General features: G+C 42.2%; 1 protein-coding gene across 1 annotated transcript in view; it reads right to left on the reverse strand.

The window, feature by feature from the left end:
- Positions 1-2571: 2571 nt before the first annotated feature.
- Positions 2572-18476, reverse strand: part of PARD6G (par-6 family cell polarity regulator gamma) — a 97454-nt gene continuing 81549 nt past the window's right edge. Inside the window, exon 3 of the mRNA XM_054017440.1 lies at positions 2572-4809. Coding sequence (XP_053873415.1) covers positions 3950-4809 — 860 coding nt within the window. The 3' untranslated portion in view covers positions 2572-3949. The remainder of the gene's footprint in view (positions 4810-18476) is intronic.

Below are 18476 nucleotides of genomic sequence, written 5' to 3' on the forward strand. Positions count from 1 at the left end.
GTGCGGCAGCCAGGACGCAGAAAACAAGAACAGATTTATCACGTTAACCTTCTGAAACCCTGGCATGCACAACGGTCCAAAAAGACCTAACTCAGGAAAACAAGCCTTCCAAACAGGTGAGGGTGTCTCCCAATTTAACACCAGACCAGAAGAATGAGGTGTCTGAGATGATCTTCCGGAATCAAGATGTGTTCTCGACAAAACCGGGTCGAACAACTGAAACATATCACCACATCGTCACGAACCCTGGGGCCAGAGTAACAATGAGGCCCTATCGGGTGCCAGCGGCAAAAAGGGAGGAAATAAAAGCAGAAGTAAAAAAAATGCTGGAGTTGGGGATCATCGAAGAATCCCACAGTCAGTGGTCCAGCCCAGTCGTGCTGGTGCCCAAACCTGATGGCACCACAAGATTTTTGCAACGACTTCTGGCGACTAAACGAAGTATCCCAGTTCGACGCGTACCCCATACCTCGCATAGATGAGCTAGTGGACCGTCTGGGTAATGCCCAGTACTTGACTACCCTAGACTTGACAAAGGGGTACTGGCAGATTTCCCTTGCAGAAGACGCAAAGGAAAAGACTGTGTTCTCTACACCAGAGGGTCTTTTTCAATATACTGTCCTCCCTTTTGGACTACATGGGGCCCCAGCTACCTTCCAGCGCTTCATGGACAAGCTATTATGCCCTCATAACATTTATGCTGCTGCCTACTTGGACGATGTGGTCATTCATACCCCAGACTGGGAAACCCACCTGGAGAAGGTGGAGGCAGTCCTCGATACCTTCAGGCGAGCTGACCTTACAGCAAACCCTGCCAAGTGCGCTGCAGGGTTTACAGAGGCCAAATATCTTGTCTACATTGTGGGAAAAGGTCTGGTAAAACTCCCAAGTGAACAAGTTAGAGGCCATCCAAAATTGGCCCCGACCAAGTCGCAAGAAACAAGTCCGGGCATTCCTAGGTGTGGTGGGGTATTACCGACGAGTTATCCCCCACTTTGCCACAAGGGCAAGCCCCCTGACAGACCTAGTGAAAGCCCTTGGATCTGATCTGGTGAGATGGTCTGACATAGCAGAGGAAGCATTCACAGACCTACGGACTGCCCTCTGCAGTAACCCCGTGATAGCCCTTGATTTCATCAAGGAGTTTATCCTGCAGATGGATGCATCAGAAGTAGGGTTGGGGGCCGTTCTATCACAGATGGTCGGGGAGGAGGAACACCCAATTCTATACCTCAGTCGGAAACTCCTTCCAAGGGAACAAAGATGTGCAGTGGTGGAGAGAGAATGCCTCGCTGTAAAATGGGCCATGGAAACATTGCGCTACTACCTGCTCGGGCGCAGATTTGTCCTCGTGATCGACCATGCCCCTCTTCAATGGATGCAGCGAAACAAGGAGAAGAACACCAGGGTGACCAGATGGTTCTTATCCCTCCAACCTTTCCAGTTCCGTGTGCAACACAGAGCAGAGAGCCATCATGGCAACGCTGATGGCTTGTCACGTGTGCACTGTCTGGCGTCCCAAGCTGCCCAACCCCTTGGCTTTGAGCAGGGGGGAGGGATATGTGACAGACCCAGACCAGTGGGGTACAGGAGTCTGGTAGAGGGCAAATATACTGGTCACTGGATGAGTAGTTTTCTGTTTCCTGAGTGACAAGAGCAGGAGCTGCACTAGAGTAATCAGGAACCTGCTAGAACCAGTTAAGGCTGGCTAATTAGGACATCTGGAGCCAATTAAGAAGAAGCTGCTAGAATCAATTAAGGCAGGCTAATCAGGGCACCTGGGTTTTAAAAAGGAGCTCACTTCAGTTTGTGGTGCGAGTGTGAGGAGCTAGGAGCAAGAGGCATAAGGAGCTGAGAGTGAGAGGGTGTGCTGCTGGAGGACTGAGGAGCACAAGCGTTATCAGATACCAGGAGGAAGGTCCTGTGGTGAGACTAAGGAAGGTGTTTGGAGGAGGCCATGGGGAAGTAGCCCAGGGAGTTGTAGTTGTCATGCAGCTGTTACAGGAGGCACTATAGACAGCTGCAGGCCACAGGGGCCCTGGGCTGGAACCCGGAGTAGAGGGTGGGCCCGGGTTCCCCCCAGACCTCCCAATTGACCTGGACTGTGGGTTCTTCCAGAGGGGAAGGTCTCTGGGCTGTTCCCCAACCCACATGGTGAATCTCTGAGGCAAGAAAATCCACCAATAAGCGCAAGACCCACCAAGATAGATATATGTGACAAAGTTCCTCCTCTATCTATCAACTGATTGATTAAAGAAGCTTTAAACTATCCAAAAAATTACAGATTTAATTCCATGTCCTCAAGCATATCTGGCAGTGAACAGTGTAACATTGTGTTAATAAAGTAAAAGTTGCTCATTTGTATTTTTAAAAATTAGAGTGAGAAGGAATCCACATACACCTTTCAAGTCCAGAACTGCACCTTGTTAAAACTTAAGTGGTCCGAGTTTTCAAACCCAGTGCAATATTAAAGAAATGCCCATTCCACCACATTAAAAAAAAATCAGAAAAAAGCTTTAATACACAATACTACAAGGTTAAAAAAAAAAAAGACAGCTAAAAGTAGAAAAATACATTGTAAGACAATTATATTTGTTCCTTAAACTGTGGAAGATATTACAAAATATTTTAGATTAGACCATTTTAACAATTTGTGGCATTTTCTGGAGATGAGAAACAGAATTGGGAGCAAAATTGCTTCCATTGGGTAATAGGTCCAGGTATTGACTCCCAAGTTAGTAGCTCTTAAATCCCTAAACAACATGGCAGATCCCTCTCTGATGCATCAGTGTCTGAAATATTGAGCAAACTGTTCAGAGATAGGCTAGGAAGTCAGCCAGTATCCTTCAAATAGTGTACTATAGACAGCCAGCCTTTTGTAGCTAAAGTCTTTGTGGATTCAAATTGCCTCTAAAACACAGCAAAAATCTCTTTCCATCAGTGATGTAGTCTAAGACGTGGTGCTAATATGTATTTAAGTCATTCATATTTTTTGTTGCCCTTCTGGCTTGTGTTCTCTAAATTCATACTACTCATGTTACCAAGAGATGGAGACAATGAAAACAACAGTCACTAAAATTGGCAATGTTCTTGTCTAATAAATATTAAAAAAAAAATGCACTTTTCATGTGATGGTATTGGAGTCAGTTTAAACTCCTCTAGGTAAATCTATTTTCCTTTTCACATACAGTAACCTAATATACAAAAATGTTATAACTCAGACAGTACTGCCACTGACCAGCAGGTGGTGCTGATCTAAAAGGAATGATGGTATCAACATCCTCCTCTATGCCTCTTACTTAAGACTTTAAAAAAAAATTACACATATACACACATCTCATCTCATTTGGTCAAAGTTTTGTTTGGAAAGTGTAAATGCAGCGTTTCCCCAACATTGCTACCACCAGAGTGGGAAACTGCTACTTTATATAGAGCTTGTCCAGGTTAGACAACATGGCAAATAATCTGTGTAAACAAGTTAATGGAAGACCAGTATGTAATAATAGGAGGACTGATCAATTGTCATGAACTTTTAATATTTTAAGAGAAAACTCTTTCTCTGACCAATTTAAAAAAAGACCCCAAACTGACATGTCTGTTACTATTCTCAAAAATCCACGCAAACCCAAAAGAGCACCGCTGCCATTTCCTAGCTCATGGGATTTTTTCTGAAGTTTGTGTCAACTGAAAGTAAGTTTAGATTTGGTGCTTCCATTTGCTCTCTCATTTTAAAACTGGGACAAACTATATATTTATACTATTTTTCAGAATTTGAAGTAACAGTTTTACATCTAATCCCCAAAACCATGTTTCCTAGAAAGTAACATTTTTCACACCCATGGGGTCTATACGAATGTAGGTTCTCTTGTTCTGTGCGTCAGGGGTTGCAAGAGTCCAATTTGTTCCAATTGGCACTTAAGACTGAAAACACTCAGTACAGGAACCGCCACTAAAGTGTAATCACGGTTCCATCCTCTTCAATGCCTCCTCTGGGGATAACCAAACTATGTCGGGGATCAGTTTTTAAGGAGCTTAGTATTTTGTGGATGTTGCCGTTGCTTTCTCGGCCAGAGTTACTGTTGAGAGCCAGGTCTCTCTGAAGTCTGTGGCTAAGACTGCTGCCATTGATTCGGGAGAGGCTACTAGAGGGGAAGCTGTGCAGTTTGGGAATGTGCTGTGGGTCCAAACCACCCTCAATGACAATGTCAGCTTCCTCATCACTTTCCATCTCATCAGGATGGAAGTTTTGCAGCACGTGTGAGGAAGGCAAGCTGTGGTGACTAGCTGTGCTATCTGTAGACTGGCCTGAGCTGCCAGACATCCTACTGCTTCGGCTATAATTGTTCCTTTGGTTTGCTGGCTTGACAGTGATAATAAGATTGTGGCTGTTGGCGATCATCATGTCCGTTACTTGGTCAAGGGTTTTCCCAGCCACTTCAATGCCATTAACTTCCAGGACCTCATCATTAACAGCCAGCAATCCTGTGCTCTCTGCTAAGCCGCCAGGAACCATACGAGAGATGAAAATACCAGGTACTCTTTCCAGTCCATGAGGAGTTACTCTCATACTGGTCCCATCGCGGATGTAAAATCCTAATGGTTTCTCATACCCGTGTCGATAGAGCCTCACTCTTCTGTGCGTTTCAGGAAGAATGTCCACATCAATGATGGAAGACACTGGTCTAAAATCCTGAGGCATGCTGATATTAATGTGGGGACGCCTGCGAAGGTTGTCGTTGCGGAGGGTCACCAGAGCCTTCTTTTTCCTGGTTAGTGTGTTGGCCCCAAAGTTACTATAGTCCACTTCATCTGGAAAAGAGAAGATACTGTTATATATCAATGTTATGGATTATTGGTCAATCTGGAAGGTATACCTAATAAGCAGATCTGGTTCAGTGAAGTTTCTCTCCCAATATATGAATGCCAATGAAGTCCACTGCTTAGCCAAAAATCTCATTTAATTTCATGTTTGTTACCACTTCAGACAATTCACTGAATTACAATTAATACTTCCAATGGCAATCATATTTTGCAAGATTCATTTTAGATGTTCAGTCTCACTCTCTGTTTTTATAGCATGAGAATACTTGCTATTGCAAGTCTGACACACGGTTCTACTCTTATGGACAGATTTTCAATGGTAGGGATGTGTATTTTATGCACACATCTCAGGTGTGCAAATACCAGATGTCCATATGCAAATTATCCACACATGCCTAACTCTGAAATCTGAATCTTGGGAATATTTTATGTCCAGGCTACAGATTTGTAAAATTGGGTTGGTACCTGGAATGAGTGTTACTCTGTGTGAAGAATGTGTTGTGTGTACATTTTAAAAGTGGTTAAATTTCCTTTGCACAGTTTTATTCCAAGAATGGGAGTGACTGACTCCAATCAGCAAAGAGATGCATAAACATGCTTGGTTATGGAGTTATATATTCTATGTAAAGAGTTCATGCGGCAACTCTGAAAAATGCTCCAAGAGCCACAGAATAACAGATGTATCTAAAATTCTTACCCTAGTTCCCAATACAAAATACGGTATCATATTTTAACATGCATTCATTGGAGAGATTTCCTCAGAAGTTCAAGAGGGCTAGCACTTCTCAGACATAAGTGTTGGTTAATTCTACTGTTGGAAGACAAGCCTCTAAAGATAACAAGTGGTAAACAGTGAGAGACTAATATTTTGGTAAGTACCAGTAAGCTTTCATTCTTTCCCTCCCACAGCACCAATGGTTTGGGTGTATCAATGTGTATTTGATGAGTAGTCTCTCTCTCTCTGCTGGACTTTGTCAAAACCCAAAAGTGTTTGGAAAAAAACAAGGTTTAGAACCAAATTTTACAGAAATGCTTAATGTCTGATCCTTTCTGATCAGTTTTTCAAGAGGATTATGGAGATTTATATGATGAATAATTAGAAGATGAAGACTATCAGGATGATTTTAAAGTAAGTTATATTAAGTTATCCAGCTGTTAAAAGAAACTGAAGTTCTTGGTCAGAGAAAGATCATTTATGTTATTTTCTTCTAGTTGCATAAAACACCCCATTAATGTCCAAATTCTCTGTTGCCCTACACCCCATTTGCACTGACTATGTTAGCACAAAGTGGCCACAAAGTAGCTGTAGGGCTCTCCCCCTCAAGAATACCTCCAGTGCAAGGGGCACCTCTTGGGCAGGTTTGCAACATTTAAGGCTTCTCCCTTTTTTCTCTCATTACAGGTCCCTCAAAGCCATACCAGCTGCTCTGCTACATTACCTTAGTATGCACCATGCTGTGGCATCGTAACTACTCCAGAGCCATCCCATAGGATAAGCATCATCATCTCCCCCCCCCCACTCAGTGCACACACTGGCAAAGTTATTGCCTGTTAACATCTGAAATGTTTAAATTATCCAAATATTAAAAAGTCTGAAACATTGCCAGGAAGTGGCCAGAGCCAGGATAGCGATAATGTAACGATATAACTTTCTTATTCAACAAATCAGCCCCAGGCACATTCAGAGCTGCACTTATTTTACTGACCAACAGTAAAAGAAATTTTTGGTAAGCAGAAATTAGAGACTCTTTTCTGCTTCCCTCGTTGACAGAATTCTCAACTAAATTTCATCTACAGAATCTCCATCATCGTTGAGCATTTGTGAGCCAGAAAGAACCCAGATTGACTTCAGATTCCAGAAAGTTTGCAAGCAGTTTATTGTGAGCCCTGAAAACTGAAGAAATTTGATGTAGACCGTAATGACAAGCATAGACTCTCACTACCAAGCCCCACCTCCAAAGTCAACACTTGCCTCCCCCCAACTCCACCTTGCTGGTAAAATTGTTAGAAGTGCCTGAGGGAGAGGTGGATGGGTGGAAAAGATTTAAAAAAGTTCTTCCTCAACCATAACTAAAGCATTGTCGTAGCAACACTATTTTAATTCAATGAGAAACAATGAAAGTTTAAATGACTAAACTGTGCAGATTTTGGTCAAACCCAAGATTAAGTAGCAATGTTTTAATTGATATTTAAAATAGATGAAAACCAGTTTAATTTAGAACTTCCCTCTGCAGTGTTAGAACCATCCCCCCATTATGCTAGTTCATGAGAACCAGAAAGAGATTCTGTTTCACTTTACCCATATTGCAATAAACGTACACTAGTCAGAGTACCTAACCATCCACTCACTCACAATATCGACAACATAAATGGTGAAAAGTAATGCTTTTCAAAATCACTGTTTTAATACTGGAAGGCAGACTTGCAAAATTCTACTTATCCAATTAGCTAAGAAGAATCTGATATCGTAATTTTCTTTACACGTCAGTGAGTAGACCAGTGGTTCTCAACCTATTTACCATTGTGGGCTGCATATTACCTGTATGGCCCTGAGGATGTCACATGGGCTGCAGTTCTGTGCTGATTGCGCCACAAGCGGCCCGTGGGCCACAGGCTGAGAACCACTGGAGTATACCGTGCATGGATTGATTTACATGACAATTTGCAAGATTGTTTTGAGGCAATATGAATGCCACAACTAAAGAAGAGTATACAAAGACACAGATATCCCAACATGTATAGTCATGATATCCATGCAACAAGTTCCTTTAGTTTCACAACTATAAGGGCAGGGGAAGACGGAGACCTGAATTTGTTTTGCTCTTTTGACCTTCTCACGTGCACTCAGCCTACTAATCCATCTTCTGAGATGACTGCCCACATTCCTAACCTCTGAGCAGCTTTATACAGCTACATTTTTTAATTAAAAAAGAACCTACCACAGAAATGGTTTTTCTTTTCCTCCAAACATGGATAAAGTAGGCTTTACATTACAAATCACACAGGCTACATTCAGTGTAGGTCCACTGACTCTTTTAGGGTTTAGTATTTCATGACCAGCTTGCACTAGAAACCAAACCAATGTCTCATGGACACACTGGGATTTCCATTTTTCTGGTAGTGTCAAACAGTAGTTTTTAGCCCTGGCCAGTCATACAATATTAGTTCTTAAAATCATACCATTTTCATTTCTAGAAAACTAAAGTTTAATTTCTGGATGTTATTACCAAATGTTGTCACTCCAAAGCCCCAGGAACTAAGGCAGCCACTTGGCTTTGGAGATAGAGAGATCAAAATAAGCTACAAATTAAAGTTTTCTAGAAGAGCTCAAATACAAAATACATGATGGGCGATGACATAGCTTTTGTTGGGATGCCCTGCTATCTCGCCAACAACTATACATGCAACAATTGATCTCTGTACTGCAAATTTTTCTAAAAGGGATTATTCTTGCTTTATCCTACAGGGAAGTAGTTCCATTGAAATTTGACATCGGTTTCCATGACAGCAGAATGGTGTCAATCACACATGTGCAGGATATACCAGAAAAACAGTGATGAGGGTGGAAGTGAGGAGAGTACTTACTGGCTAAGTCAGTTACTTTACATATAAAAGTTCTCTCTTTTCCAGTTTGCCCTAGTGTGCAAGTCTCTGTCAAACTGTGGTTTATTACTGAAAGTCAGCAATAAACTGTTCAAAAGTCAAATTGTCTGTGACACTGCACTAATTACACAGGTACACAGTTAACAGGGGTTAGGAATATAGTAGTGAATAAGTTCTTGGAGTTTCTTCATCATAAAATTTCAGGAAGTACAGTAATCCCATTTTACTTAATGGAGTGGATCATGTTTGATTACTGGTTCTTAATGAGGATGAACAATTACTGGGTGAAAACTTGTAATATTCCACACAAGGCAAGCTGGCAGAATTCTCCACCCTACTTAATCATTCTGATGTGGAATAAAATTGATCCCTCTGTGGGTCAAAGATGTCAGTGTTTCTGTAAACTTCTGCACAATGCTGAGAACATTGTCTAGAGGTCCTGTGAGTCAGATTACATAAATAAGAAAAAAAAAAGTGACCCCTGCATGCAGCTACAGTGTAAGAATTAAAGTAAATTAAAACGGACTGATGCTATTCACAGGTGACAGGAAGGAAGAACTAGACCAGCGGTTCTCAAATTGTGGGTCGGGACCCCATTTTATGGGGTGGCATTAGACTGACTGGGGACCCAGGGCCAAAGCTGAAGCCCGAGCCCCACCACCCAGGGCTCAGGCTTTGGCCTCCGCCCTGGGCAGCAGGACTCAGTTTACAGGCCCTGCCCAGGGATGAAGCTTTGGGCCCCCCTACTCAGGGTGGTGGGGTTTGGACTTTGGCCCCCCCGGCTCAGAGCAGCAGGGCTCGGGTGGGCTGAGGCTTCAGTCCCCACTCTAGGGGTCGTGTAGTAAATTTTTGTTGTCAGAAAGGCATCACAGTGCAGTGAAGTTTGAGAACCCCTAAACTAGACTTCTGGGTGCTGAATCTGAACACTGGATCGATTTCTTATTGAAGTGTTATAAAGAGACTGCTTGAAGCTCTGGCTGACAATTTTTATTTCCTGTAAAAAATTTTAAATGTCAGAAAGAAGGGCTCCTGAACTTGTCAGTTTCATTCCATCTAACTTCCCAACATAATGCTGCACATACAGAATTACCTTGGAATTTTTCTGTAGACACCTACTATTACCGTTCCTCTTTCCCATAGGGCATTTACTTTTAGTGCATTTTACGAAAAATTCCATTACTGAGCAGTCTGTTGGACAAACGCTTGAAATATTTTGGCTGCCTCCTCACTTAACAATAAAGGGTTTTTTGTTGTTGTTTTTGTTTTGTTTTTTAATAGTGAGACGTATCTCACTGTTAAAATTAAGACATCTTTTTATTAGTGAAGACGCAGCCTTGCATAGGCGTTCCTGTAGAGCACCCTTCCTCGGGCATTTGAGATTACCAGGATTTTGTTTATGTTGGTGGAACTACCTCTTCTTGTCCCACAATATTGAAACCTGGTCCAACAGCTCACTCCCAAGTCTGGAAACTTTTTCCACCACAGCTTCTAAGTTTTGTCAATGACTTCAAGCTAAAAATACATTTTTAGCAAGGAAAGCATCATCCCAAAATACAGCATGTGCGCAAATACCCATGGCACCCATTAGTTACTCCCGTAACAAATTTGTATTCTGCCTCAGGCTGACTGCTTACAGAACATAAATATTTACCTTCCTAGTGGCCATTGGGAATATTCCCCTGGAGTCATGTAATTAATTCACAAACAAATAAATAAATATATCACAGGGGAGCATATTTAAATAGCTATTTATAAGGGAGAAGAAAACTGCTTAGATCATCTGGTTTTAGCCAAAAAAGTATTGTATTTCCTTAATTTACATGAAACAAGAAATTATAGACCTTCTGAAGCAACACCAGGAGCACCACTCCCATTGCTTGGACAGCTGCTTTTCATAGGAACTGCCTGCCAGGCTGAATACCAAAGCTTAGCCAGATAAGATTATATAAACAAGCTGAATTCCACAGAGAAGCAGACTGCCAGTCTCCTATAGGAACAGTTCATTTTAGACACTACATTTTCAGAGTGTGCATACTCTTGGCTTATTATTTCCTCTGGGAACTGTGGAACATTAGTGACAGCTCTGGAAAGTACTTCAAAGACAAAATTACTTCCACTAGGGAGAGCAGCACTTCAGGCAGCTTGGGAATGAGGCCAATGACTCATTAATAGCAATGGGTTGCCCCTCAATCCAATAGATCTCCATTACTGAATGTTAAAATAAGCAGAGGTCCTAGAACAGTTTGCAGGAGACATTATGTTTAGCCCTTCAGCCCTCCTGTACACCCACCTACAAACACTATTAATATATTAAACCATATTATGGTTTATGTAAAACACACTGACCGTGTTGATTTTAGACACACTTAGGTACACTTGCACCCTAAACTCTACAGAATGAAAACAAGAGTACACCTCTACCCCAATATAACACGACCCGATATAACACAAATTTGGATATAACGTGGTAAAGCAGTGCTCCGGGGGGGCGGGGCTGCACACTCTGGCAGATCAAAGCAAGTTTGATATAATGTAGTTTCACCTATAACGCGGTAAGATTTTTTGGCTCCCGAGGACAGCGTTATATTGGGGTAGAGGTTGTACTGTGACATGATCAAGCAACACAGAGGTTGGCAGGAGAAACATCTTCAGCCAAATGAGATCTGGTGCAAAGAGCATGCAAAGGGATTAAAAGGAAACAGACATGAGGTGAAAGGCTTAGGTAAGTTCCTGGGTCTAGATCAGTGATGAATGAGTAAATGCGGGGGGGGGGGGGGGGGGGGGAAGAGAGAGAGAGAGAGAGACTAAGCTAGTGTTCAAATGAGCCTTTTAATTATTATGCTGAAGTTAAAAAAAAAAAAATCATTCTCCAGTAAGCCCCAGATAAGCTAAGTTTATGGTTTGATGAAGAACTGGTTGTACTTACTGTTCTATTTAAAGTAACTTCTCAATTTTTCCCCTTTGATAATACTGTACAATGTGTTCAAAGAAACTGGACAGAATAGAGTCCTATTTTTCAGATGATGGAGTAACCTGGCTGTCTTAGCTGCGCCCCACACAAAAAAGTTTTCAAACAAAGAACAGGACAAACAAATAGTCTCATTAACTTAAATAAAACAAACAATCACAAGAGAGAGTGTTGAAATTCTTGCGTTTCTCTTATACGCTTCCACCCTCAACACATCTTACATTTTATAGGATACAAATTGAAAACTAACGTGTTTTTAGTAGTAACAAAAACTGCAAATGCTTCAGTACGCGTGTTCTACTGTATAGAAGGACAACAGAAAGGGGAAACTTTATACTTGAACAGTATGGTTGGTAGCCCCTGCTGCTGATTCTGGTCAACAGCAGTTTCTGTTAAAGACAACCTGTCATGGTGATTCAATATTAAAAAGGATTTATTCACCTTTCAAAAACATGAAATGGACATTAACATGTTTGTAGAGTTTAAAATTTGAAGAGCCACAAGTGGTGCGTCTCTCTCTTCTTCTTCTCCCCCTGCCCCCTCCCCACCCCGTTTAAGCCCTGTGAACATTCTAGTCTCTTCAGAGTGGCCAACATTTTGCTTCTTGGCCTACCAAGCTATCGAAGACAAAATGTAACTATAACTATGTTAGCCTCAAGGCTTCTCTTCCTTTTCCAGCATCATCAGCAACTGTGATATTAATAATTCCACAATTTTGGGCCTTTTTTCAAGGCTGCTTGAGAATTTTCTTGCTTACAAGTTCTGGCTGGGCTGTCTGCTGTTGGTGCAGCTGGCCACCAGATGCCACTCTTCTGCTTACTGAATAATCCTGTCTGCTGCTGTGTGCCGGGCCCGGTGCTTCTTCAAATGTCTGGTCTCGGACTACCCCTGTACACGCCACTTCTCAGGGGCTGTTCAGAGTATGGCCACAGGCTGATTAAGTTGTCTGAGCTTGCCCTATGAAATTGGAGGTTTGGGGAATATGAAAAGTATGCTGCCAGGTCCCTAGTCTTGTACTTCTCAAGCTTTCTCCACCTGCCGAGCCCAATGGCTGCAAAGCACTCCTCCAGCCCAGCAGTTTGGGGCTCCCGAGGCAAGAGGAGGTATTTGACCCCTAATTTAATTTGGTATCTGGAGAGGCAGGTGGCCAGTAGAGTGGTCACTATGCAATACTTCCTCTCAACGAATGCTCACACCCAGCTGTCACAGGTGTGCGGATGTGTAAAAAATGATTTTATGCAGTCCATTCTCTCCAGTTGTGAGAAGACATTTTCTCATTGGATAAATATTTGTCCAGAAAGCAGCTTCTGTTTAAGTTTTTCTCCCCTGGCAGTTTTCACTATCTTTTATGAAGCAAAGATAGAGGAGTTTGCTGTTATGAATTTTGAATTCAAAGCAAGAGGTCTTTCCCTGGCCTGGATTTCACACTTCAACGATAAGTGCAAAGTAATGCACAGGGGAAAAAATATTCTCAACTACACATATACAATGATGGGGTCTAAGTTAGCTGTTTCTATCCAAGAAGGAGATCTAGGAGTCACTGTAGATAGTTCTCTGAAAACTTCAACTCAGTGAGCAGCAATGGTCAAAAAGAATGTTAGGAATTATTAGGAAAGGGATTAAAAAAATAAGACAAAAAATCTTAATGCCTCTTTAAAAATCCATGGTGCGTCCAAACCTTGAATACGGTGTCCAATTCTGGTCACCCCATCTCAAAAAGGATATGGTAGAACTGGAAAAGGTTGAGAGGTGGGCAAAGATGATTAAATGTATGGAATAGTTTCCATACAAGGAGACATTAAAAAGATTAAGACTATTCAGTTTACAAAAGAGATGACTAAGGGAAGGTATTATAGAGGTCTATAAAATCATGAACGGTTGGGGGAAAGTGTTATGTACCCTTTCCCACAATACCAAAACCAGGGGTCACCTGATGAACTTAATAGGCAACAGGTTTAATACAAACAAGAGAAAGTACTTTTTCCAAACAAAGCACAACTAACCTGTGGAACTCATTGCCATGGGATGTTGTGATGGTCAAAACTATAACTGGGTTCAAAAAAGAACTGGATAAATTCATAGAGGCCCATCAATGGCTATTAGCTAAGATGGTCAGGGATGCAACCCTATATTTGGAATGACCCTAACCCTCTTACTACCAGAAGCTGGGTGTGAAAGACTGTTTCCTTAGAGATTTTTAAGGCCTGGCTTGACAAAGCCTTGGCTGGGATGATTTAGTTGGCGTTGGTCCTGCTTTGAGCAGGGGACTGGACTAGATGATCTCCTGAGGTCTCTTCCAACCCTAATATTCTATGATTCTATGACGGGACAGATCATTCCATAATTGCCCTGTTCTGCACACTCCCCCTGAAACTCTGGTATGGGCCACTGTCAGCGACAGGATACTGAGCAAGATAGGCCCTGGTCTAACCCAGTATGGCAGCTCCTATGTTTTCTGCTGTTGTAAAATGTTTATTATAAGCAGGAACAACCGTTCTCTCTTTATGGCCGTAAGATGGCCCATATAAGACCATTTTGTCAGACAACTCTAAGTTGCAACAACTGAAGCAGAGAAAGTATTTTTTAAATAAAAGCATTATTCCTGCCAGGAAAATGAGAAGTTTCAAGAGGTTATATTTCTCCCACCCCTCCAAATACAGCCTTCACAGATTTGTTACTCCATTCACAGCTGACAAAGCCAGTGCAACAAGCTGATTGCTTTGGGGGAATCCGTCACCTAGTTAGCGAGAGCAGCAGGGTTCCCACACTCAGCATTACTGAGCTGACACCTGACTGGTGCCAGTTGTAGGGCAGGGAGAATCACAGCTGCAGGCAATTCTCCAGCTGGCCAGAGCCTGACAAATGAAATTCCATACTACTCTGATAGCAGGTGGCCCCCTGACATTCCAGAAAGGGGGGGGGGGGAAATCCCACCTAGCTGATGGAATTAAAGGGAGAGTAGTCTAGCAGGGTAGTCTAGTAGTCATTTTCAAATCAAGGTGCATTAAAAAAAAAAACCCAGACCTATAATCCTATAATTAAGTGCAATCTCTTTTCAGTGTGTAAATAGTCAATATGGAAACTGTAGCTCTGATCTAGTCCCGCCTTTAATTATTCTATGTCTCCCAGTGAGTCTTGATCTGGAACACAAATATACAGTATGGTGCCATTTATTCATCCAAGTAATCAACTGATCAACAGATGTACCATTTTATCCCCATCTGGACACATACAAGTGCTGCATTTCTATAAGAATATACCTTTTTGAAGAAAAAGAGTGAGGGAGGACGGTATTATTATGCTGTGAAGCAAAGCTAAAGGAGGGAATCAAACTTTAATGGTTCCCTACAACCAACTCCAGTTGTAACAAAAGTGTGAACCCTATGTATTAATGACACAGTGAACTACACGTCAATGTCCCTTTTGTGAAAAAGCATCCTGCATTACATTTTGTTTTAAAGCTACAATTAAGGGTATGTCTACACTACCCGCAGGATTGGTGGACAGCAATCGATGCAGCAGGGTTCGATTTATCGCGTCTAGTCTAGACACGATATATCAACCCCCGAGCGCTCTCCCGTCAACTCCTGTACTCCAGCGCCACAGGCAGAGTTGACGGGGAGCGGCAGCAGCTGACTCACCATAGTAAGTCAATCTAAGTACGTCGACTTCAGCTATGTTATTCACTGAAGTTGCGTAACTCAGATCGATCCCCCCCGAGTGTAGACCAGGGCTAAGATTTTGTGAGAGGTAAATATAATTGTTTTCCCCAGTGTTTAAAAAAGCAGAAAATACTTGAAACAACAATTCTGAAGTTTGGAAGGGAACAACAAGATGGGTAAACAGGGTTGGTAGGTGCTGCCAGGATACTGTTGGAATAATTAATTGTGATATCTGGCATCATTCTATGATCTGCAGGGAAGGCATCTTTCTTAATTTGTACTCAAACAGGGAACTTTTACTCTGTGGAGAAGGCTGATCTGGGAGAAAAACAAGATTATAGGATTTATTAATATCAGAGGGAGTTTGAAGAAGCAATTGATGATTTGCAAGGGGAGTAGAAGGGCATTGGAAAGCATAGGAAGCAGAGAGAAGAAAAACAGGTAGCTCATTTGAAGAGGATTTACAGTCCTCTGCAAAGGTTTAAACTGCCCCAAAGAGACAGTATTGGAATGAATCAGTACAACTTTTCTACAGACATCTACCTGAAAAGTTAAAAGTGGAGCTTTTCCCTTCTTTTAATCTTTTCAACTTTTCCCAGAACTGCAAAGGTTCATCTTAATGAGACTTGCCATTGTAGTGGTACTTGCCAGGAGGAAGAGCAGCATGCCAATATCAGACCCAATCCTTCCAGATGGTGAGGTTCCCTCAAATCCCATTTGCAACATGATCGATCTGAAGTAGATCTTTACTCTTTGGGACTGGGCTCCATAGTGTGTGACAAAGTGCTAACCCATAGATAAATGGATGAGAAAAGTTAGACTTTCACCGATGTTTTAAAGTTCTGTTTACTGGTAAAGTTTGTGTAGAAAGTGATATTTGCAAAGAAAGGCTGCTCCAGTGGGTAGGACACTACCTTAGGTCTTGGGAGACCAGGATTAAGTCCTCTCCCGCTGTGACCTCAGGTAAGTCACTTGGCCCCTCTGTGCCTCAGCTCCCCATCCATAAAATGGACATAATAGTTCTTCCCTACTTAAAAAGGTGTTGTGAGGATTAAGGATTGTGAGGTGCTCAGATACTAAAGGTAGCGGGGCCCCACATAAGTACCAGAGACAGACACACTAAACCAGTGTTAAAGAGAGGTTCTAGTAAACAGTATTTCTCTTAGCACAGAAAGCTGTCAGCCTCTCTGGTGCATTCCTCTGCTGAGTAACGCTTCATTCATCATGAGCTAGTTGAGACAGGCAAGATGGCAGCTTCCTGTTCCTTCAGTAGTTACTGATTTTAATGTATAGGTAGTGTTTTCTCTAAAAATTGGACATTTGTATTTAACGAATCAATAAATACATTTCAGTTTTCCTTTTGAAGTATCTTTTTAAACATGGAAGATTAAAGCTTCTAAAACCAAGCCTCACCTCTTTTCAGGACGAGACACGTTTTCAAGTGGTTGTAAAAGACATCTTTAATGCCACATTTTACATTTTATTCTCTCTCTCTTTAAAGAATACCAACACTACAGAACAGATACGTGTCCAATAATGGTTTGGTCAGTTTTAACTATTGTGCGAAGATGGGTGTTTCCTTCAGATGTGGTACTAACATTTACATTGTTTACATAGCCCTTTTCTTGTTGTTGCCATTAGCTGGCAGATTATAACCCACATATGTATACACACTACCCCTTATCTCAGAATTAAAAGGTTCCAAATTAAGTGTGGCATAAAACATTAATTACAGCATTCTTCTCTCAAGTCCTGACCTTTGGGAGCCTCCCAAACTTTGTGGGCTGAAATTAAATTAGTCACAAGATAAACACTTGTCATGGGTCAGCCTTCTAGCCTAATGGGTCTGCACAGCTGTATCTTCTCTCTAATCTGTTCTATGCAGTTGCTGTTCAGGATACGATAGGCCTTTTAAAACTGGCAGGCTAACCCCTCCACCTGCAAACCAGAGGATAAATAGCCTTGCACTCCAAACTGGCAGAAAGGTTTTGACTCATTTATCATAATCGAACAGGAACACACTGCAGTGACTTACAGGAGACAAATTCCATTTCCAATCCCTTGGCTCCCCGGATGACAGCATTACAAAGGCTGGTGGGAGTGCTCAGAATCATTCAAGAACAACTCCTCAGGCAGAATAAGGAGTGGCACTGATAAGTTCCAAGAGGGAGTCATACCCAGTCATCCGCAGTTAGGAGTATAGTTGGTAGGATCCAGTGCCTTGAAAACAGGTGTGTAGAGCGTGGGAAAACCAGCAGAGGAGGAAAGAATGCTGAGGACCAAAGAAGCAGGGGACTCCTGGGGGAGAGGATGGTGCCACAAAGCATTGCTTAGGCAAAGTACAAGGACCACAGAGAAGTTCCATTGCTGCTCAATTTGGCCACTTATTTAAATCGCAAGAGAAGCAAAGAAGTGGTTTAAAGGAGGGGCATTAAAATTTTAATTTTTGTAAAGTGGGTTAGTGCCACCAAATCCAAGGTTAGTTCTCTTGGGTCTCTCTCCTGAAGAAGATATGGATTCATCTCCTCACAGGCAGAAATTTCTTTTTATGGGGTGCAACTTTTGTCTCACACAACAGAGGAAATCAGATGGTCCTGACTGACGTCACTGGTGGCACATTCTAAAGCTATTGAACTCATTTCCTTAATGAGAAATGAATCTCGTCCTGACTAAATACAATGGTATGAAAATAGATTTTTTTTTCCTTTCTTTTCAGGGTCCAATTATTCCTGGAGAGGCACAGCCCTGTGATGGAGGCAGTGTGGAGCACTGGATTGCACTCTGCTTATTTTCTCAAATTGGAGGACGACGAGGCAGGGCCATGACACCTCCACCATCACCCCCTCAGCATAGGAGAGCATACTGCACCCAGTAAAGGGATGTAGCAGCAGGTACACATTCCCCGTGTACTGGGGAGCTCCGGTAGGCCTTCTATCTCCAGAGACTGCAGCTGTACCTAAACTTCATGTACAGTGCAGGGGATTGTTCCTTGCATGTGCATCTCTCACATACCTGCATTAGGGATCAGGCACAACCTAGCCGTGTATGTGTGTAAAATTGAAATCCTGCTGGATATAGGAGGAAACTGCACGATACACTCGTATGCTCACTTCAGAAGTGTTGTTTTTCTTTAAACATGTTCAATAATATATTTCTACACAAAAGCTACTAGTGTCTCCCCATCCCTACATGTATTTATGACTTGTCACCTCCTAAGGGATGTGACTGACAAGTTACAAAGTACTGCTCTTATCCTTTGCTATGACAACTGATGCATTTGAACTGATGCTGGGGGGGGGGGGGGGGGGGGGGGGAGGGTCTTGTGCATAAGGGGAAGCATCAGAAACACAAACCCTTCTTTTCCTAAGAAGTTTCACAGAAGGCTCAAGTGCAATTTTTTCACCTTTTAAATAAAGCAGCGT

Source organism: Malaclemys terrapin, chromosome 2 (assembly GCF_027887155.1).
Source record: "Malaclemys terrapin pileata isolate rMalTer1 chromosome 2, rMalTer1.hap1, whole genome shotgun sequence".
Classification (NCBI taxonomy): Eukaryota; Metazoa; Chordata; order Testudines; family Emydidae; genus Malaclemys; species Malaclemys terrapin.